This window comes from Amblyomma mixtum, chromosome 2 (genome assembly GCF_055824585.1).
Source record: "Amblyomma mixtum isolate Tamu chromosome 2, ASM5582458v1, whole genome shotgun sequence".
Classification (NCBI taxonomy): domain Eukaryota; kingdom Metazoa; phylum Arthropoda; class Arachnida; order Ixodida; family Ixodidae; genus Amblyomma; species Amblyomma mixtum.
In genome coordinates this window covers 263,986,801-264,002,082 of record NC_143013.1, presented here as the reverse complement: position 1 = coordinate 264,002,082, position 15,282 = coordinate 263,986,801, and the positions used below count along the sequence as shown (strand labels likewise).

The following is a 15,282-nucleotide window of genomic DNA, read 5'->3' as shown; positions in this document are numbered from 1 at the left end:
TGGTACATCGCATGCTTGTCACGGGTTTTTTTCTTGTTGCGTCCCTTTCTGCACTGTTCGGAGTTATATTGAAAACAGCGCGCTTACCGCTGAAGACTTGTATTCCACGCCCGTTGCGAGAAGCACCTTGGTTCAACTGCCTTTCACCCTTTTTTGGCAGTTGTGGCTTGGTTGATTGGTTTATGGGGTTTAACGTCCCAAAGCGACTAAGGCTATGAGAGACGCCGTAGTGGAGGGCTCCGGAAATTTCGACCACCTGGGGTTCTTTAACGTGCACTGACATCGCACAGTACACGGGCCTCTAGAATGTCGCCTCCATCGAAATTCCACCGCCGCGGCCGGGATCGCACCCGCGTCTTTCGGGACGGCAGCCGAGCACCATAGCCACTGAGCCACCGCGGCGGCAGTTGTGGTTTGGCGAAGCTTAATAGCACGGGGGCGAGTGCGCAGACACAAGACAATAACCAGAGGGAGGAGCGTTTTTGTCGGGCGCCCACTAGTCCCCAACTATTCCCCTGTGCCTTTTACCCGTAGCGTCACCCTATTCTCAAGTCTGTAATGTTATACCGCGACAGCACTAAGCGCTGCACCAAATTGTGGCCCTAAACCGGCTGAGCCGCCATGATGACGGAGATTTTGTAGTGTAGAGAAGCTGACTTATTGTGGGCTTTAACGGCCTGAAGCGACACATATGTTCGGAGGCATGCCGCAACGTTCGTAGATGTACTTTATATCTGTAAGCGCTGGTATATATAGTTCGCACTGACGCCTTAGTGGCCGCTATCTCAGGGTCCAGAAAGCGTGGCGAAAGCTCGGGGGCTCCGCTCGCAAATCGGTCCCCGCGTACACTGTGGAGAGGCGCGCTTGTGCACCTTAACATGACTCCCGTGACATATTGCGCATAAACAGACGGCTACCGCCTGGGGCTTCTTAACTTGCGTGGATATACCGCAGCACACCGGCGTCATTTTGTACTTCTCCTACATTGAACTACGGCCGCCGGGGCAGGGATCAATCCCACGACACTGCGATCAACAGCAGAGTGACTGAGGGGCGCAAAGATTTCCGAACTATCAATTACACAAAAGTGAGCAGCTGTCATTAGCGGCGTTTACAACTCTGCGACATGGAGAACCGGTTATTCTCGCGTCGACTCCAAGTAAACGGCTCAGTTCGCTGCGTAGTGGCTGCGCCGCGCCTTTCAGAAATGTGTGTAAACGTAAGGGCGCGTCCACGGTGTAAAGAATATTCTTACACCGTGGGCAGTGCTGATGCCCGCGCGCTCATTGCCTCTCGTCCGCGTGTGGCGCTTCGCTGCAGTGCTGGCTATTGTTGCTGGTCGCGCACTCGTAATGCGAGGATCCTTATATGGCCCATTAGCAGCGAAACCCAACGTCATTGTCGGCATCCAGGAAAAGCGGTCCCCAAAACCCCCAAACGACGTCCTCGGCACAGAAAAACAAAAGGTTTTAAAGATGAGGAGAATTGAACCAGCGCGCAATTCACGGGCCACAAAACCGCGTTGATTCTTCTCGAATAGAGAGGGAAAGAGAGACTTTAATAAATGAAGGAGAGGTCTGCGTGGGTATTAGCTAGTGTGCTTCTCCAGAATTCAATAAAGGTCAATTTAGTGTCTGCGTTTCCTGTGCTAGTGAGTAGGTGCGTCATTGGAAAGGAAGCAAAAATGTAAGTTAAAGAATGAATGTTTTCGCCTTCGAAGCACCTCAGTGACTATAAGTTTCCCGCGTAATTTTTTCTTGCTTTGTAGACGCTCAAAACCGCGAACGCGAGGTCAATGCATGGCAGATGCAAGGCGGAGCACGGACTCGTTACTGATCAAAAGTAATTTCGTAAAATAATTAATTCTGCCGTGAAATTCCTGATCTAGGCTAATTCATTGAATTATTAAATTACCAACGCAGAAAAGATTAATTGCAATATAAATTACTGAAATTTTGTTGCAGTAACTTAATTGCTGTCATGCATACTGTATTTGGCCTAATTACCCGAATCGACTGACATACATTTTTTTTTTCTAATTTCTGCTCTGTGTCACAACTGTCTCCACACAAGTGAAGAAAAAACTATTTCCGAATATTAGTAAGTGTTTATGATGGGAGCATCTATTTGAAGAATGGAACGAACCGCAGGGATGGTCTCTTTGCACCCGGATAAGAATAAAGCCCACGTCTGGAATGTGCACATATAGCTAGGCCACAGGTCAAACCTCTCAGGCCGTGCCTTCTGTTCAAAGCTTTTTCCAGAAGCTGGCAGTGCAACTTTATCTTTCGGTTTCCAGGAATCCCCCCCCCCCCTTTTTTTTTGCCATTGTCCCTAAAAAATTTTCACACCCCACCCAAGCCTGAAGCTGCATGCTGTCGGCGATCCCCTTTTATTCCCGGTTGTCTTATCAGCGCTGAGTCACGGTATGGAGGTCAGTGAAATGAGGCCAAGGGGAAAGGGCAGGATAAGGCGTTTGCTCCCATTGGAAAACTGATTTCTCCTCTCACTTGACACACTTATATAAGGGGAAGACTTTTTCCCGCACAGATCATTCTCGCACTCGCTGAGCATACTCGCCAGACGCCGTCTACCTGCACCCACGTGTTCCGCGCAGCTGATACGCGCACCGAGAACCGCCATGCCGACTCTCTCGAAGCGAGCTGACCCGACAAGACTGCCACTTTCCCGACGCAGGACGCGTCTGAATAGTCCGATGATTCTCCGCTACTTGCGCAGATGTAGTCGCCTGCGAAGATTCGTCCCCGTGCTTTCGCCCATCGCCGAAGATTCGCTGCCGCTTATCGCTTTTCCCAGGCCGGCCTCGTACGGCGCTTGTCTGCGGACCGCACCGACTCTCCAGTCCCGGGAGGACGCCGTGTGCACTCAGATCGAGCATTCTTCGTCGCAAGACCTGCAGCAGCAACAGTGGTCGTCGCTCCCGTTAATCGTCAGGGGACTCCTGTCCGTCTTCGGCACCGCCATGGTTGTCTGGGCCGCCCTGGCTGCCGTCGGGAGCGTTGACAACGCCGCCCAGGGCCGCGCCGGACTGGTAATATTTCTGAGCGCCAGCTTCATGATGATGGCGATTGCGGTGTGTTGTGTGCTATGTGGCCCTCCTCGCTCTACTGCAACGAGGTTCGCGGCGGATGCGCTCCCTGCTTGACTTCTGTCGTAACGCCATTTTGTCGCCTGCTTCACCATTCATTGTCATTCTCGTCAGCAGCGACTGTATATATATCGTGCATCAATAAACATCCCTTCACTCATGTCATGTTTTGTTACGCGATGCTCTTTTTTTTTTGTAGTAGCGTTTGGCGCGCGCGTTTTAGCTGCGCACGCTACAATGGTTAGCTTCACAAGCTACATTGATGGACCTTCTCTCAGTACCGTACCGCGCATGCGTCCGGTCTCCTCGTGCCCCATTTTTCACAAAGCATGTCTTGTGGAAAAATGGCATCTGTTCGTTCACGGCAGGTTTTGTTCGACGACGTGGTACCCGCACGCGCCTGCCTTAGTTTCGAAATGCGGTCCGGTCGTGGGTACTTTAGTTGGCGATAGAATGCAATAAATGCACGCCTGGCAACGCGCTCCATGGCTGGTGTGTTCACAGAGTGAACAGGTGCATTTGGTTGGGCTTTCTATCCCTTCCTATTATAGGGCGAGAAGTTGGGTGTAGCGCTGAGGACTTGTATTCTACTCCTTAAAGGGGCGCAGGCATTTTGCGAGGAGCGACTTTGCGCAATTGCGTTTCACTCTTCCTTGGCAATTGTGGTTTGGCAGAGCTTCGCGAAATAGAGACCTTTAAGGTTGGGTGACACTATCAGTGAGGGGAATAGTGCGGGGCCAGTGCGCAGGCACAGGACAATAAACGCAAGGAGGGGCGTCATTGTCCGGCGCTCGTGGTCTCCCACTATTTCCCTATGACTTTACCCACAGCGTCACCCTATTCTAAAGTCTCTAATGTCTTCACCGCTTGAGCGGTAAGCGCTGCACCAAATTCTAGCCCTAGACCGGTCGGGACACCATGTTGGAGGGGTTTGTGTAGTATAGAGAAGATTGCTTATTGTAGGGTTTAACGGCCCGAATCGACTCATGGGTTCGGAGGAACGCCGCAACGTTTACAGATATAATTCATGTCTGTAGATGTTCATATATGTCGTTTTCACATACGTCATAGTGGCCGCGGTCTCAGGGTCCAGGTAGCGTGGCGAAACCTTGGACGTTTGGCTATTTCGACGAGTTGCGTGCACTGGAGAGGTTGCTTTGCCTGCAAGCTTCCCGAAAGCGCATGTATCTTGGCGCGATGTAGGCAGAATCCGCTGGGCCAGAGCGCCGAGGCTAATCGCGTTTTCGAAATTCTAACATGTCATATGGGTATTACTTACCGTGGGATACACGCCTCTCAATAATTACTGAGCCTAACGGTAATAGTTAATAGGTTAGCTATTCAATATTAGTTAGCCAGTCTGGTAGTTAGCACCTGTTAGCTGCATTGTGATGTGCTACACCGCTGACAATGCTATGCCGGAAAAAGCGCTCTTCTGACTCAAAAAGCCTAGCTTTACAACTTGCGTGCAATCTTAAGTGGGACACCCTGTATATGAAGCAGTCTAGAGGGACATTCTCGCTCAAGCACTCGCAGTCTGCGCGTACAGGCAAAATGCCGCATGCCATGGTCATGGAGGTCTCCCGGTAGCCCCGCGGCGCGTTTGTGTGTTAGACCGTACGCAGTGCTGGAAGATGGGCAGCCGCCGTAGACTCCGCACCAAGGCGGTGCTGATGCCCGCGCGCACATGGCCTCTCGTCCGCATGCGGCGTTCCGCTGCAGTGCTGGCTATTGTTACTGGTCGAGGACTCGTAATGCGAGAAGCCTTGTATGGCCAATTACCAACGAGACCCAACGTCATTGTCGGTATCCAGGATAAGCGGTCCACAGAACCCCCGAACACGTCATCAGCGCATGAAAAAAAAAAAAAATGGCTGTGGCTTAGCTTGGTTAAGCCCGGTAATTGTGAAAGCAATATCCGTAGCTACGCTATGGTTCAGCTGGTGGCGGTGCTGTGGTTAGACTTGTGGTGATGCATCGGTTATACAATCCAATATGCTAATTTGGTAGCTACCGGCCTTGCTACGCGACGGGCTGAAAGTGCAACTAGTATTGCTTTCGCAATAAAAAAGTTTATACCAAAGATGAGGAAAATCGAGCCGAGGACGTGCAGACTGCGAGCCGAGCGCGCGATCCAGGGGCCACAAAACCGCGTTTGTTATTCTCGAATAAAGAGAGAGAGAGAAAGAGAGACTTTGATGAATAAAGGAGTGGTCCGCCTGGTTATTGGTGTAGCATGCTGCTCCAGTATATGCGTTCCCTATGCTAGTGAGTAGGTGCGTCATTGGAAAGGAAGGAAAAATATAAATTAAAAAGTGAATATTTTCCCCTTCCAAGCCCGTGAGTGTCCCCCGTAATTTATTCTTGCTTCGCAGACGCTCTGCCACACAAACGCGGGGTCAAAGCATGGCAGATACAAGGCGGAGCACTTACTCGTTACTCATCAAAAGTAATTTCGAGAATTACTTCAACAGTTTTGGCCTGGAATTACTGATGCAGGGTTATTCATTGCATTATTAAATTACCACTGCCGGAAAGTAATGAATTACATTGCAAATTACCGAGAAATGTAATTCAATTACTGCAATTTTATTAGAGTACTTTAATTGCTGCCATGCGTGCCGCATTTGGCCTAATTACCCAAATGGACTGATATATTTTTTTTTCTAATTTCTGTTCCTTGTGTCACAACTGTGACTCCACACAACGAAAGAAAAAACTAGTTCCGAATATTACTGAGTGTTTTTTTTTGTTTCATTAAAAAGCGCTGTAAAGAAACAAACTGGTCAAAAAGATTATGAAACAGTACAGTAAATTTAAGGAATTTCTTTTGTTGGCACGCACACACACAGAAAAAAAAAACACTGGCATACCGTGTACAGCGAACTTAAAACGTTTAGTTAATGCCGCTGCTGAAACTGCCTCTAGTCGGATCTCAAGAACAAGGCGGCAAATGCCCCTTTGAAGGAGGCCGTTTTTTCCGCTTGACAGATCCTTTTGGACCTGCTAGCCTGAAATTGCCGGGCTGTTGCAGATGAATGGGGAATGACCAGGGGTTAATCGGATTCTTTTTGCACTTTTGGCCAGCGCCAAATTAAGGTCCTCGGCCACTTGGTTGATGCGTCTGGTGTGAAGCCCGACCCTGAGAAAGTTCGTGCCGTTCGTGGGTTCCCCGTTCCTCGAGCGATGTGCGCAGTTTCCTCGGGCTCTGCTCGTATTTTCGCCGGTTTATCCCGAACTTCGCCGACACGGCCCGTCCCCGTACCACCCTCCTGAAGAAGGATGTCCCTTTCTCCTGGGGCCTTGACCAAGCTCGCTCCTTCACGGCACTTGTTGCGGCCCTTACAGCTCCACCTGTGCTGACCCATTTCGACCCATCTGCGCCTACGGAACTTCGCACAGACGCCAGTGGCCATGGTATTGGCGCCATTCTTGCGCAGCGCCAACACGTGCACTTTCGTGTGATTGCTTACGCCAGCCGCCTGCTCTCTCCTTCCGAACGTAACTACTCCATTACGGAGCTGGAGTGCCTTGCTCTTGTTTGGGCGTTAACAAAATTCTGCCCTTATTTGTTTGGAAGGCCCTTCTGCGCACTTACGGATCACCATGCTTTGTGTTGGCTGTCCTCCCTTAAAGACCCTACAGGCCGTCTGGGTCGCTGGGCGTTGCGTTTGCAAGAATACACATTTAGTGTTGTCTACATGTCCGGCCAGCTGCACCAAGACGCTGACTGTCTGTCCCGCCATCCTGTCGATCCCCCTGATTCCCACACCCGTGATACCGACGACTGTGTACTGTCCGTATCAGACTTTCTAAACATTGGTGATGAGCAGCGCCGTGATCCATCTCTGCGCCTCATAGTCGACCGCCTCCGCAGCGACCCTTCCGATCCTGCTCTACGAATGTTCGTGCTGCATCACGATATTTTGTACCGGCGCAATATGCACCCAGATGGCGCCGACCTCTTGCTCGTCGTCCCGACCCATCTCCGCTCCACAGTACTTGCTGAACTTCATGACGCTCCTACGGCAGGGCACCTAGGCGTGTCACGCACGTACGACAGCGTGCGCAGGCGGTTCTTCTGGCCTGACCTTTACCGCTCTGTCCGCGGTTATGTTGCTGCTTGTGATCAATGCCAGCGCCCGAAAACGCCCCCACTTCCACCCAGTGGCCAGCTTCAGCCCATCGACATCCCGACTGACCCATTTTTCCGTGTTGGTCTCGACCTGCTTGGTCCATTCCCCCCATCAACTTCCGGGAACAAGTGGATTGCCGTTGCGACCGACTACACTACCCGGTACGCTATCACGCGCGCTATCCCTACCAGCTGTGCCTCCGATGTCGCTGACTTTCTTCTCCATGACGTCGTCCTACTTCATGGCGCTCCTCGTCAACTGCTTACGGATCGCGGCCCCTGCTTTCTTTCTAAAGTGGTCCACGACCTTCTGCGCTCCTGCTCTACCCGCCACAAGTTCACGACTTCCTACCATCCTCAGGCCAACGGCCTTACTGAGCGTCTTAACCGCACCCTGACGGACATGCTGTCTATGTATGTCTCAGACCACCATCGTGACTGGGACGCCAGTTTACCTTTCGTGACGTTCGCCTACAATTCCACACGCCATGATACCACCGGCTACTCCCCCTTCTACCTGCTCTTTGGCCGCGACCCGTTGCTACCCTTCGACAGCCTCCTGCCTCACGACCCTTGTACCAGCAGTTACGCTTGTGACGCCATTGCCCGAGCTGACGCCGCCCGCCAAATCGCTCGCGATCGCCTCGACGCTTCACAACTCGCTCAAAAACGACGGTATGACCTTCATCACCGTGACGCCCACTACCCTCCCGACTCCCTGGTACTCCTCTGGCTCCCTGCGCGTCGTGTGGGCCTGTGTGAGAAGTTGCTGCCTCGTTACGTGGGTCCTTACCGCGTCTTGCGGCAACTGAGCAATGTGACCTACGAGATCGCGCCCCTGCAACCCCACACTCCTCGTGCGGCCCCCTCCACACAGCTCGTACACGTCGCCCGTCTTAAGCCCTACCATCCAAACCCACCACCTTAGGACGCCCAGGGACTGTGCTTCCTTCCGCCCGGTGGAGGAGGGGGGGGGGGGGGTTAGTGTTACGGTGCATAGTTGCTAGGTGAAGACAACGTTGTTTTGGGACGGTCGGCAGTGGACGAGGACGTGGCAGTTTGTGCTGGAGTGATTTAGCTCGGTGTGCCTTCTGACTGTGGCCTGTCCCGTCTGCCGCTGGGCTAAGCCCCCGTAATAATATAAATTAAACAATGAGTATTTTCGCCTTCAAGGCCCGTGAGTGTACCCCGTAATTTGTTCTTGCTTCGTAGACGCTCAGTCCCACAAACGCGAGGTCAAAGCAGGGCAGATGGAAAGCGAAGCACGGACTCGTTACTCATCAAAAGTAATTTTTTTTTTTCAAATCAAGTTTATTTCATATTTACAGTACATGGTTTATGGGGTATATACATCAGGAGGCCCAAAAGTCGAGACTGCAAATAGGGCTTCCTATGGATACATGAACAGAATACATAAACCGACGCATGCACAACAATTCGAGGTAAAAAAAAAAGGAAGGCAAATAAAGCGACAAAAAAGAAAGAAGTGTACAGCAAATGAATGTTACATAGTGATTGCAAACACAAAAACGTTATTAAACATCTAAGGATTCAAACAAGTGGTGTTTTAACATTTTTTTGAATTTGTACAATGACATTGGGGTTTTCAGTGAAGGGAGCAAATTATTCCAAGTGGAGATGGCAAAGAACGATGTAGTTTGCTTTCCATAATTAGTCCGTACTTTTGGCAACAATAAATTGTTCGACAAAGCAAAACGCGTGATGTTATTGTTTGTAATTATATTTTCAGGGACAAAATTAACACATATGTACTTATTGATGACTTTGAAAAGAAAAACCAGGACCTGAAATTTGTGAAGATGTTCAAGGGGCAGGACATGTAGTGAATGGAACAAAGGTGCAGACGGCTGGGTAAAAGAAGAGGAAGTGATGATTCTAAGTGCTTGTTTTTGCATAGAAATGAGTATAGAAAGATGAATTCTGTATGTGCTACCCCATGAAGTGATACAGTAATTAATATGGGAGTGTATGAATGCGTAATAGATTGAAAGCAACGTATCTAAGCTAAAGAACGGCCTTGTTCTGATGAGAGCCCTTATTCCGAAACGAATTTTATTAACAACGGAGGCAACATGATGATTAAACTTCAGGTTCGAGTCAACTATCACACCTAGAAATGTAGCAGAATGTGTTTGCGGTATTGAAACATTGTTGATAGTTATTGATAATTGTGAAGTAATTTTTCTTTGAGGGGCGTGAAATACCACAAAACTGGTTTTAGACGGATTAATTTTAATACAGTTAGCGTGACTCCAGTTCTCTAAAGATAGCAGCAACGAGTCAAGATTTGTAGTTAATTCAGAAGACGTGTTACCAGTTGCCATGATGGTTGTGTCGTCAGCGTACAAGAGACATTGGGTTGTATTTAAGTAAGTCTGAAGGTCATTAATATAGGTTAGAAAAAGGAGGGGACCTAGAATTGAACCTTGGGGCACTCCTTTATTAATTAGTCTAGGAGATGACAATATACCTTCAATGCACACGCTCTGGTACCTGTCGGATAAATAACTTTTGATCAGGGTCAACGCCGGGCCTGTAATACCATAGCTTTCGAGTTTAGAAAAAAGAATGCAGTGATTAATATTATCGAAGGCTTTGGTATAGTCTATGAAGACAGCGCCGGCTATCATACCGCTGTCAAGTTGTGTTTTGATCCAGTCAGAAAAATATAATAGGGCACTTTCCGTTGAATAACCACGTCTAAAACCGAATTGAAAAGGAGACAAGATATTAAATTTGGCGTAATAGGAATGTATTTGTATTTCTAGTAGCTTTTCTACAACCTTGCTTAAGAAGGGAAGTATAGAAATAGGGCGGTAATTCTGCATTTGTGATCGGTCGCCTTTCTTAAATATTGGAACTATCTTAGCCCGTTTTAATTGAGTAGGGAAAACTCCTGTTTCAAAGATGACATTGATAACGTGACAAAGAGGCTCGCAAATTAGGTGCTTGACACTTTTAATATGGGAAGAATGTATATTGTCTAATCCAGCACCTGTGTTATTTAGGTTGCTTATTACACCTAAAACTTCCTGAGGCGTGCATGCTCTTAGAAAGAAGGACTGTGGCTGACGTGATAGAACAGGAACTTCAACGCTTTGAACTGTTTCAGAGGATGAAAAATATTCACAAAACGCATTGGCTATTGGTAAGGGGTCGCGCAGAGCTGAATCATCTTTCTCGATAGTCTTAATAGATTGTTGACTAGGTCTCGTGTTTATGAATTGATTAATCAGTTCCCACTTTCTTTTCGCATTACTACTGCTTTCGATAAGCTTGGCTTCAAAAAACTTTTTTTTTGCATTTTTAAGAGACTGGTTTATTTGTTCAGATAGAATCTTGTAGCGATGTAAAAGACGCGTATTAAATGGTTGTCGTTTTGTTTTTCTATATAAGTTCTCTTTTTTCCTCAATGATTCCAGTATATGTGGGGAAACCCAGGGACAGCGAGGTGCGCGATACCTTTTGGTCGTTATATGTCTTGTACAGGATGTAACTGCAGCTGTTATGAGACTTGAGAACATATCAATGGCCTGTTCAGCGTCTGAGCTTGAAAAAATTGCTGAGAAATCTGCCCGTGTTAATTCATCACTGTAAGCCTGCATATCTAGTTTCGTCTGAACATAATTAGTTTTGTAGTCATGAAGGGAGCTAAAGTAAAAAAACACCGGATAGTGGTCAGTGATGTTGACCTCTGCGACTCCAACATTCGGCGAAAGCTCAACATTAGATAGAATAGTGTCCAACAAAGTATATGGATTATGCGGCACGCATCGGGTCGGTATGTTTACAAGAGACTCAAAGCCAAATCCACTAAAGCAGTTAATGAACTCTTCATAACCTGGGCATGTACCATCAAGTAAATTAATATTGAAGTCACCCAATATTAGCGCGTTCTTGTTTTCGATAGATATTTTTTCAAGCGTAGCAGAGAAAGAGTCGCAAAAGTCAACAGTTGAACAGGAAGGGGAGCGATAGACAGTGCCCACAATTATTTTCTTTTTGTTGTACTGAGGCAAAAAATTTTCAATTTCCAGCCACAAGGACTCACACTTATTCACGTTAATGCTTAAATCATCCCGCCTATTGTATGAGAGGGAGGATGAAACGTACATGGCAACGCCCCCGTGGGGACTGCTACTGCGATGGAGAAATTCAGCATTGTAACCTTGTAAGCAGAACAGTTTTTCGTCTTCTGGGTGAAGCCAAGTTTCCGAAAAACAGATGATTGAAAAGTGATGGTTTGTTAACTGTAGGAAGGTAGCAACCTCATCGAAATGTTTCCTTAGGCTCCGGACATTAAAATGTACAGCCGAAGTAAGATTGTTTCCGCCTAGTTTATTTGTCAAATCTGAAGTTGAAAAATAATGCATTCACTAGACGGCTGATGCGGTTGAAGTTTCAGAAAAAACCTGCAAATCCTTCTCGGATGTTATCCTGAACACAGTGCTCTCTGTTGACTGACGGGCTCTGATGACACAATTGTTTGTCCAAAGGAACATCCATTTTTTTTTCTTTTTTTAGTTTCAGCGCCGCTCCAAACAGCCTTTTGTTAGATGGTGTGAGGTGTTCATTTACATACACAACATTTTCATGCAGGGCCGAGTAACCAAGACTTTTCGTTGTCAGCCGCGTCTTCCGAGCCTTAGCGAAGAACTCATTTCGCTTTTCGCGGGAACGAAAACGTGCTATCAGATTCTTCTCGTCAGAACGTGTAGGAACCCGATGCACTACTTCAAAATCCTCAGTCCCAACAGCACAGCTGATCTCGTCGCCCACTTTCTGCATTATCTGGATGCAGTCCTCACCTTGTGTCAGTGGGATGCCTTTTATCTCAAGATTGTCAAGACGGGAATACTGCTCTAGCTCAGCCACACGGTGAGCGAGCTGCTTGTTGCTATCAGCAAGCTGCTTGTTGCTATCAGCAAGCGTTTTGCACTGGGCGTCGATGTCAGCTCGCGCGGTTTTTAGTTCTTCAAATGTTTGATTCATAAAAGTCATGCTTGACCTGAAACTTTCAATCTCAGCTTTTAATGCGTCAAATTCGCTTTTCGAACGCTGAGCTAGTTCTGTTTTTGAATCGTTGATGGCTTGAAGCATTTCTGTCATTCTTTTTTCAAACATTTGCTTGAATTCCTCAAGTTCTTTTGCAAGAGACGCAACAGTCATTGTGCACAAACGATTCGAGGGCTGTTTTTCGCGAAAAAGATATGACAGTCACACTGTACCTGCAGAAAACAAGGGGCTTGCTTAGCTGCTGCACGGGTAGCGTTGCCTGCAGCCTCGAATCGCCTGTGCAGCAATGATGGCTCGGTGATTCCCGCGACGGCTTATATCATCAGGCCTGCCGTAGAAGGGCGCTGCTGTGGTGCCAGGATCCGTGCTTCGTTCAGGATGACCATGTAGATGTAGATGCGCATGTGCCAGGTAGCGATCTGCAGAAAACAAGGGGCTTGCTTAGCTGCTGCACGGGTAGCGTTGCCTGCAGCCTCGAATCGCCTGTGCAGCAATGATGGCTCGGTGATTCCCGCGACGGCTTATATCATCAGGCCTGCCGTAGAAGGGCGCTGCTGTGGTGCCAGGATCCGTGCTTCGTTCAGGATGACCATGTAGATGTAGGTGCGCATGTGCCAGGTAGCGATCTGCAGAAAACAAGGGGCTTGCTTAGCTGCTGCACGGGTAGCGTTGCCTGCAGCCTCGAATCGCCTGTGCAGCAATGATGGTTACTTCAATTGTTTTGGCGTGGAATTTCTGATGCAGTGTTATTCATTGCATTGTTAAATTACCACCGCCGAAAAGTAATGAATTACATTGCAAATTACCGATAAACGTAATTGAATTACTGCAATTTCATTATAGTACTTTAATTGATGCCGTGGCTGCCGCATTTGGCCCAATTACCCAAATGGACTGATATATTTTTTTTTCTAATTTCTGTTCCTTGTGTCACAACTGTGACTCCACACAACGAAAGAAAAACTAGTTCCGAATCTTACTGAGTGGTTTTTTTTTGTTTCATTAAAAAGCGCTGTAAAAAAACAAACTGGTCAAAAAGATTATGAAACAGTACAGTAAATTTAAGGAATTTCTTTTGTTGGCACGCACACACACAGAAAAAAAAACACTGGCATACCGTGTACAGCGAACTTAAAACGTTCAGTTAATGCCGCTGCTGAAACTGCCTCTAGTCGGATCTCAAGAACGAGGCGGCAAATGCCCCTTTGAAGGAGGCCGTTTTTTCCTCTTGACCGATCATTTTGGACCTGCTAGCCTGCAATTACATGGGTATTGCAGATGAATGGGGAATGACCAGGGCTTAATCGGATCAAGCACGGTGTCTTGAAAATCAGTCCACGCCTTTGTCTGGAGAATTTCATTTGGGGGGCACCCGCCGCTTCGTTATTGAGTGGTATCTGACTAGCAGGGAAGCATCGATTTGAAGAATGGAACTAACCGCAGAGATGGTCTCTTTGCACCCGGATAAGAATAAAGCGCTCGTCTCGAATGTCGGCATATAGCTAGGCCACAGGTCAAACCTGTCAGAACATGCCTTCTGTTCAATACCTTTTCCAGGAGCAGGCATTCTATCTTTATCTTTGGGTTTCCAGGAATCCCTTCCTTTTTGCCATTGTCCCTAAAAATGTTTCACACCCCACCCAAGCCTGAAGATGCATGCTGTTGGCGATCCCCTTTTATTCCCGGTTTTCTTATTAGCGCTCAGTCGCGGTATGGAGGTCACTGAAATGAGGCCAAGGGGAAAGGGCAGGATAAGGCGTTTGCTCCCATTGGACAACTGATATCTCCTCTCACTTGACACACTTATAGAAGGGGAAAACTTTTTTTCCCGCACAGATCATTCTCGCACCCGCAGAATATACTGGTCAGACGCTGTCTACTTGCACCCACGTGTTCCGCGCAGCTGACACGCGTACCGAGAACCGCCATGCCGACTCTTTCGAAGCGAGCTGACCCGACAAGACTGCCGCTTTCCCGACGCAGGACGCGTCTGAATAGGCCCATGACTGTCCGCTACGTGCGCACACCGAGATGCCTGCCAAGATTCGTCCCCATGCTTGCGCCCATCCCCGAAGATTCGGTGCCACTTATCGCTTTCGACTCGACGATGCGGGTACCGCTGCTGTCATTTACCAAGCCGCCCTCGTACGGAGCTTGCCTGTGGACCGCACCGACTCTCCAGTCCAGGGAGGACACCGTGTGCATTGAGATCGAGCATTCACCTGCGCAAGAGCCGCAGCAACAACAGTCGTCATGGTTCCCGTTTGTCGTCAAGGGACTCCTTTTCGTCGTCGGCGCCGCCCTGGTTGTCTGGTCCACCCTGGTTACCGTCGGCAACGTTGACAACGCCACCCAGGGCCGTGGCGGTCTGCTGCTATTAGTGGGCGCCAGCTTCATCATGGCGGCCATTACGTTGTGCTGTGTGTCACATGGGCCGCCTCGCCCTGCTGCGACAAGGTTCGCGGCGCTCCCTGCTTGACTCTCCGGTCGTAACGCCATTTTGTCGCCTGCCTTGCCATTCATTGTCATTCTCGTGAGCAGCGACTGTGTATACATTTTGCATCAATAAACATCCCTTCACTTTTTCATGCTTTATTACTTGATGCTTTTTTTCGTAGTAGCGTTTAGCGCGTTCGTTTTACGCTGCACACGCTACAGTAGTTGGCTTTACAGGCTGCATGGATGGACCTTCTCTCAGGACCGCCCCGTGCATGCATCCGTTCTCTTTGTGCCCCGTTTTCGTAAAGCATGTCTCTTGTATAACTGGCATCTGTTCGTCCAGGACAGCTTTTGTTCAACGTCGTGGTCCCCGCACGCACCTGCCTTTATTTCGAAAGGCGGTCTGGTTCCGGGTTCTTTAGTGAGGGAAATGGGGGGGGGGGGGGGGGGCAGTGCGGAACCCAGTAACCAGAGGAAGGGGCGTTATTGTCCGGCGCACTGGTGGTTCCCCACTATTCCCTTATGCCCTTTACTCATAGCGTCACCCTTTTCTAAGATCTAT

The 15,282-nt window shown here is 48.5% G+C and overlaps 1 protein-coding gene across 5 annotated transcripts in view; it reads left to right on the top strand.

Annotated features, from left to right (window-relative positions):
- Positions 1–15,282, top strand: part of LOC149363853 (cyclin N-terminal domain-containing protein 1-like) — a 437,455-nt gene that overhangs the window by 121,278 nt on the left and 300,895 nt on the right. The window contains exon 4 of one of the 5 annotated variants that reach the window (XM_089573814.1): positions 14,185–15,109. The exons of the other annotated variants lie outside the window; for them this stretch is intronic. Within the exon in view, the coding sequence (XP_089429940.1) occupies positions 14,185–14,760 (576 nt within the window). The 3' untranslated portion in view covers positions 14,761–15,109. Of the gene's footprint in view, positions 1–14,184; positions 15,110–15,282 lie in introns of those variants that run through there. 5 annotated transcript variants of the gene reach the window in all.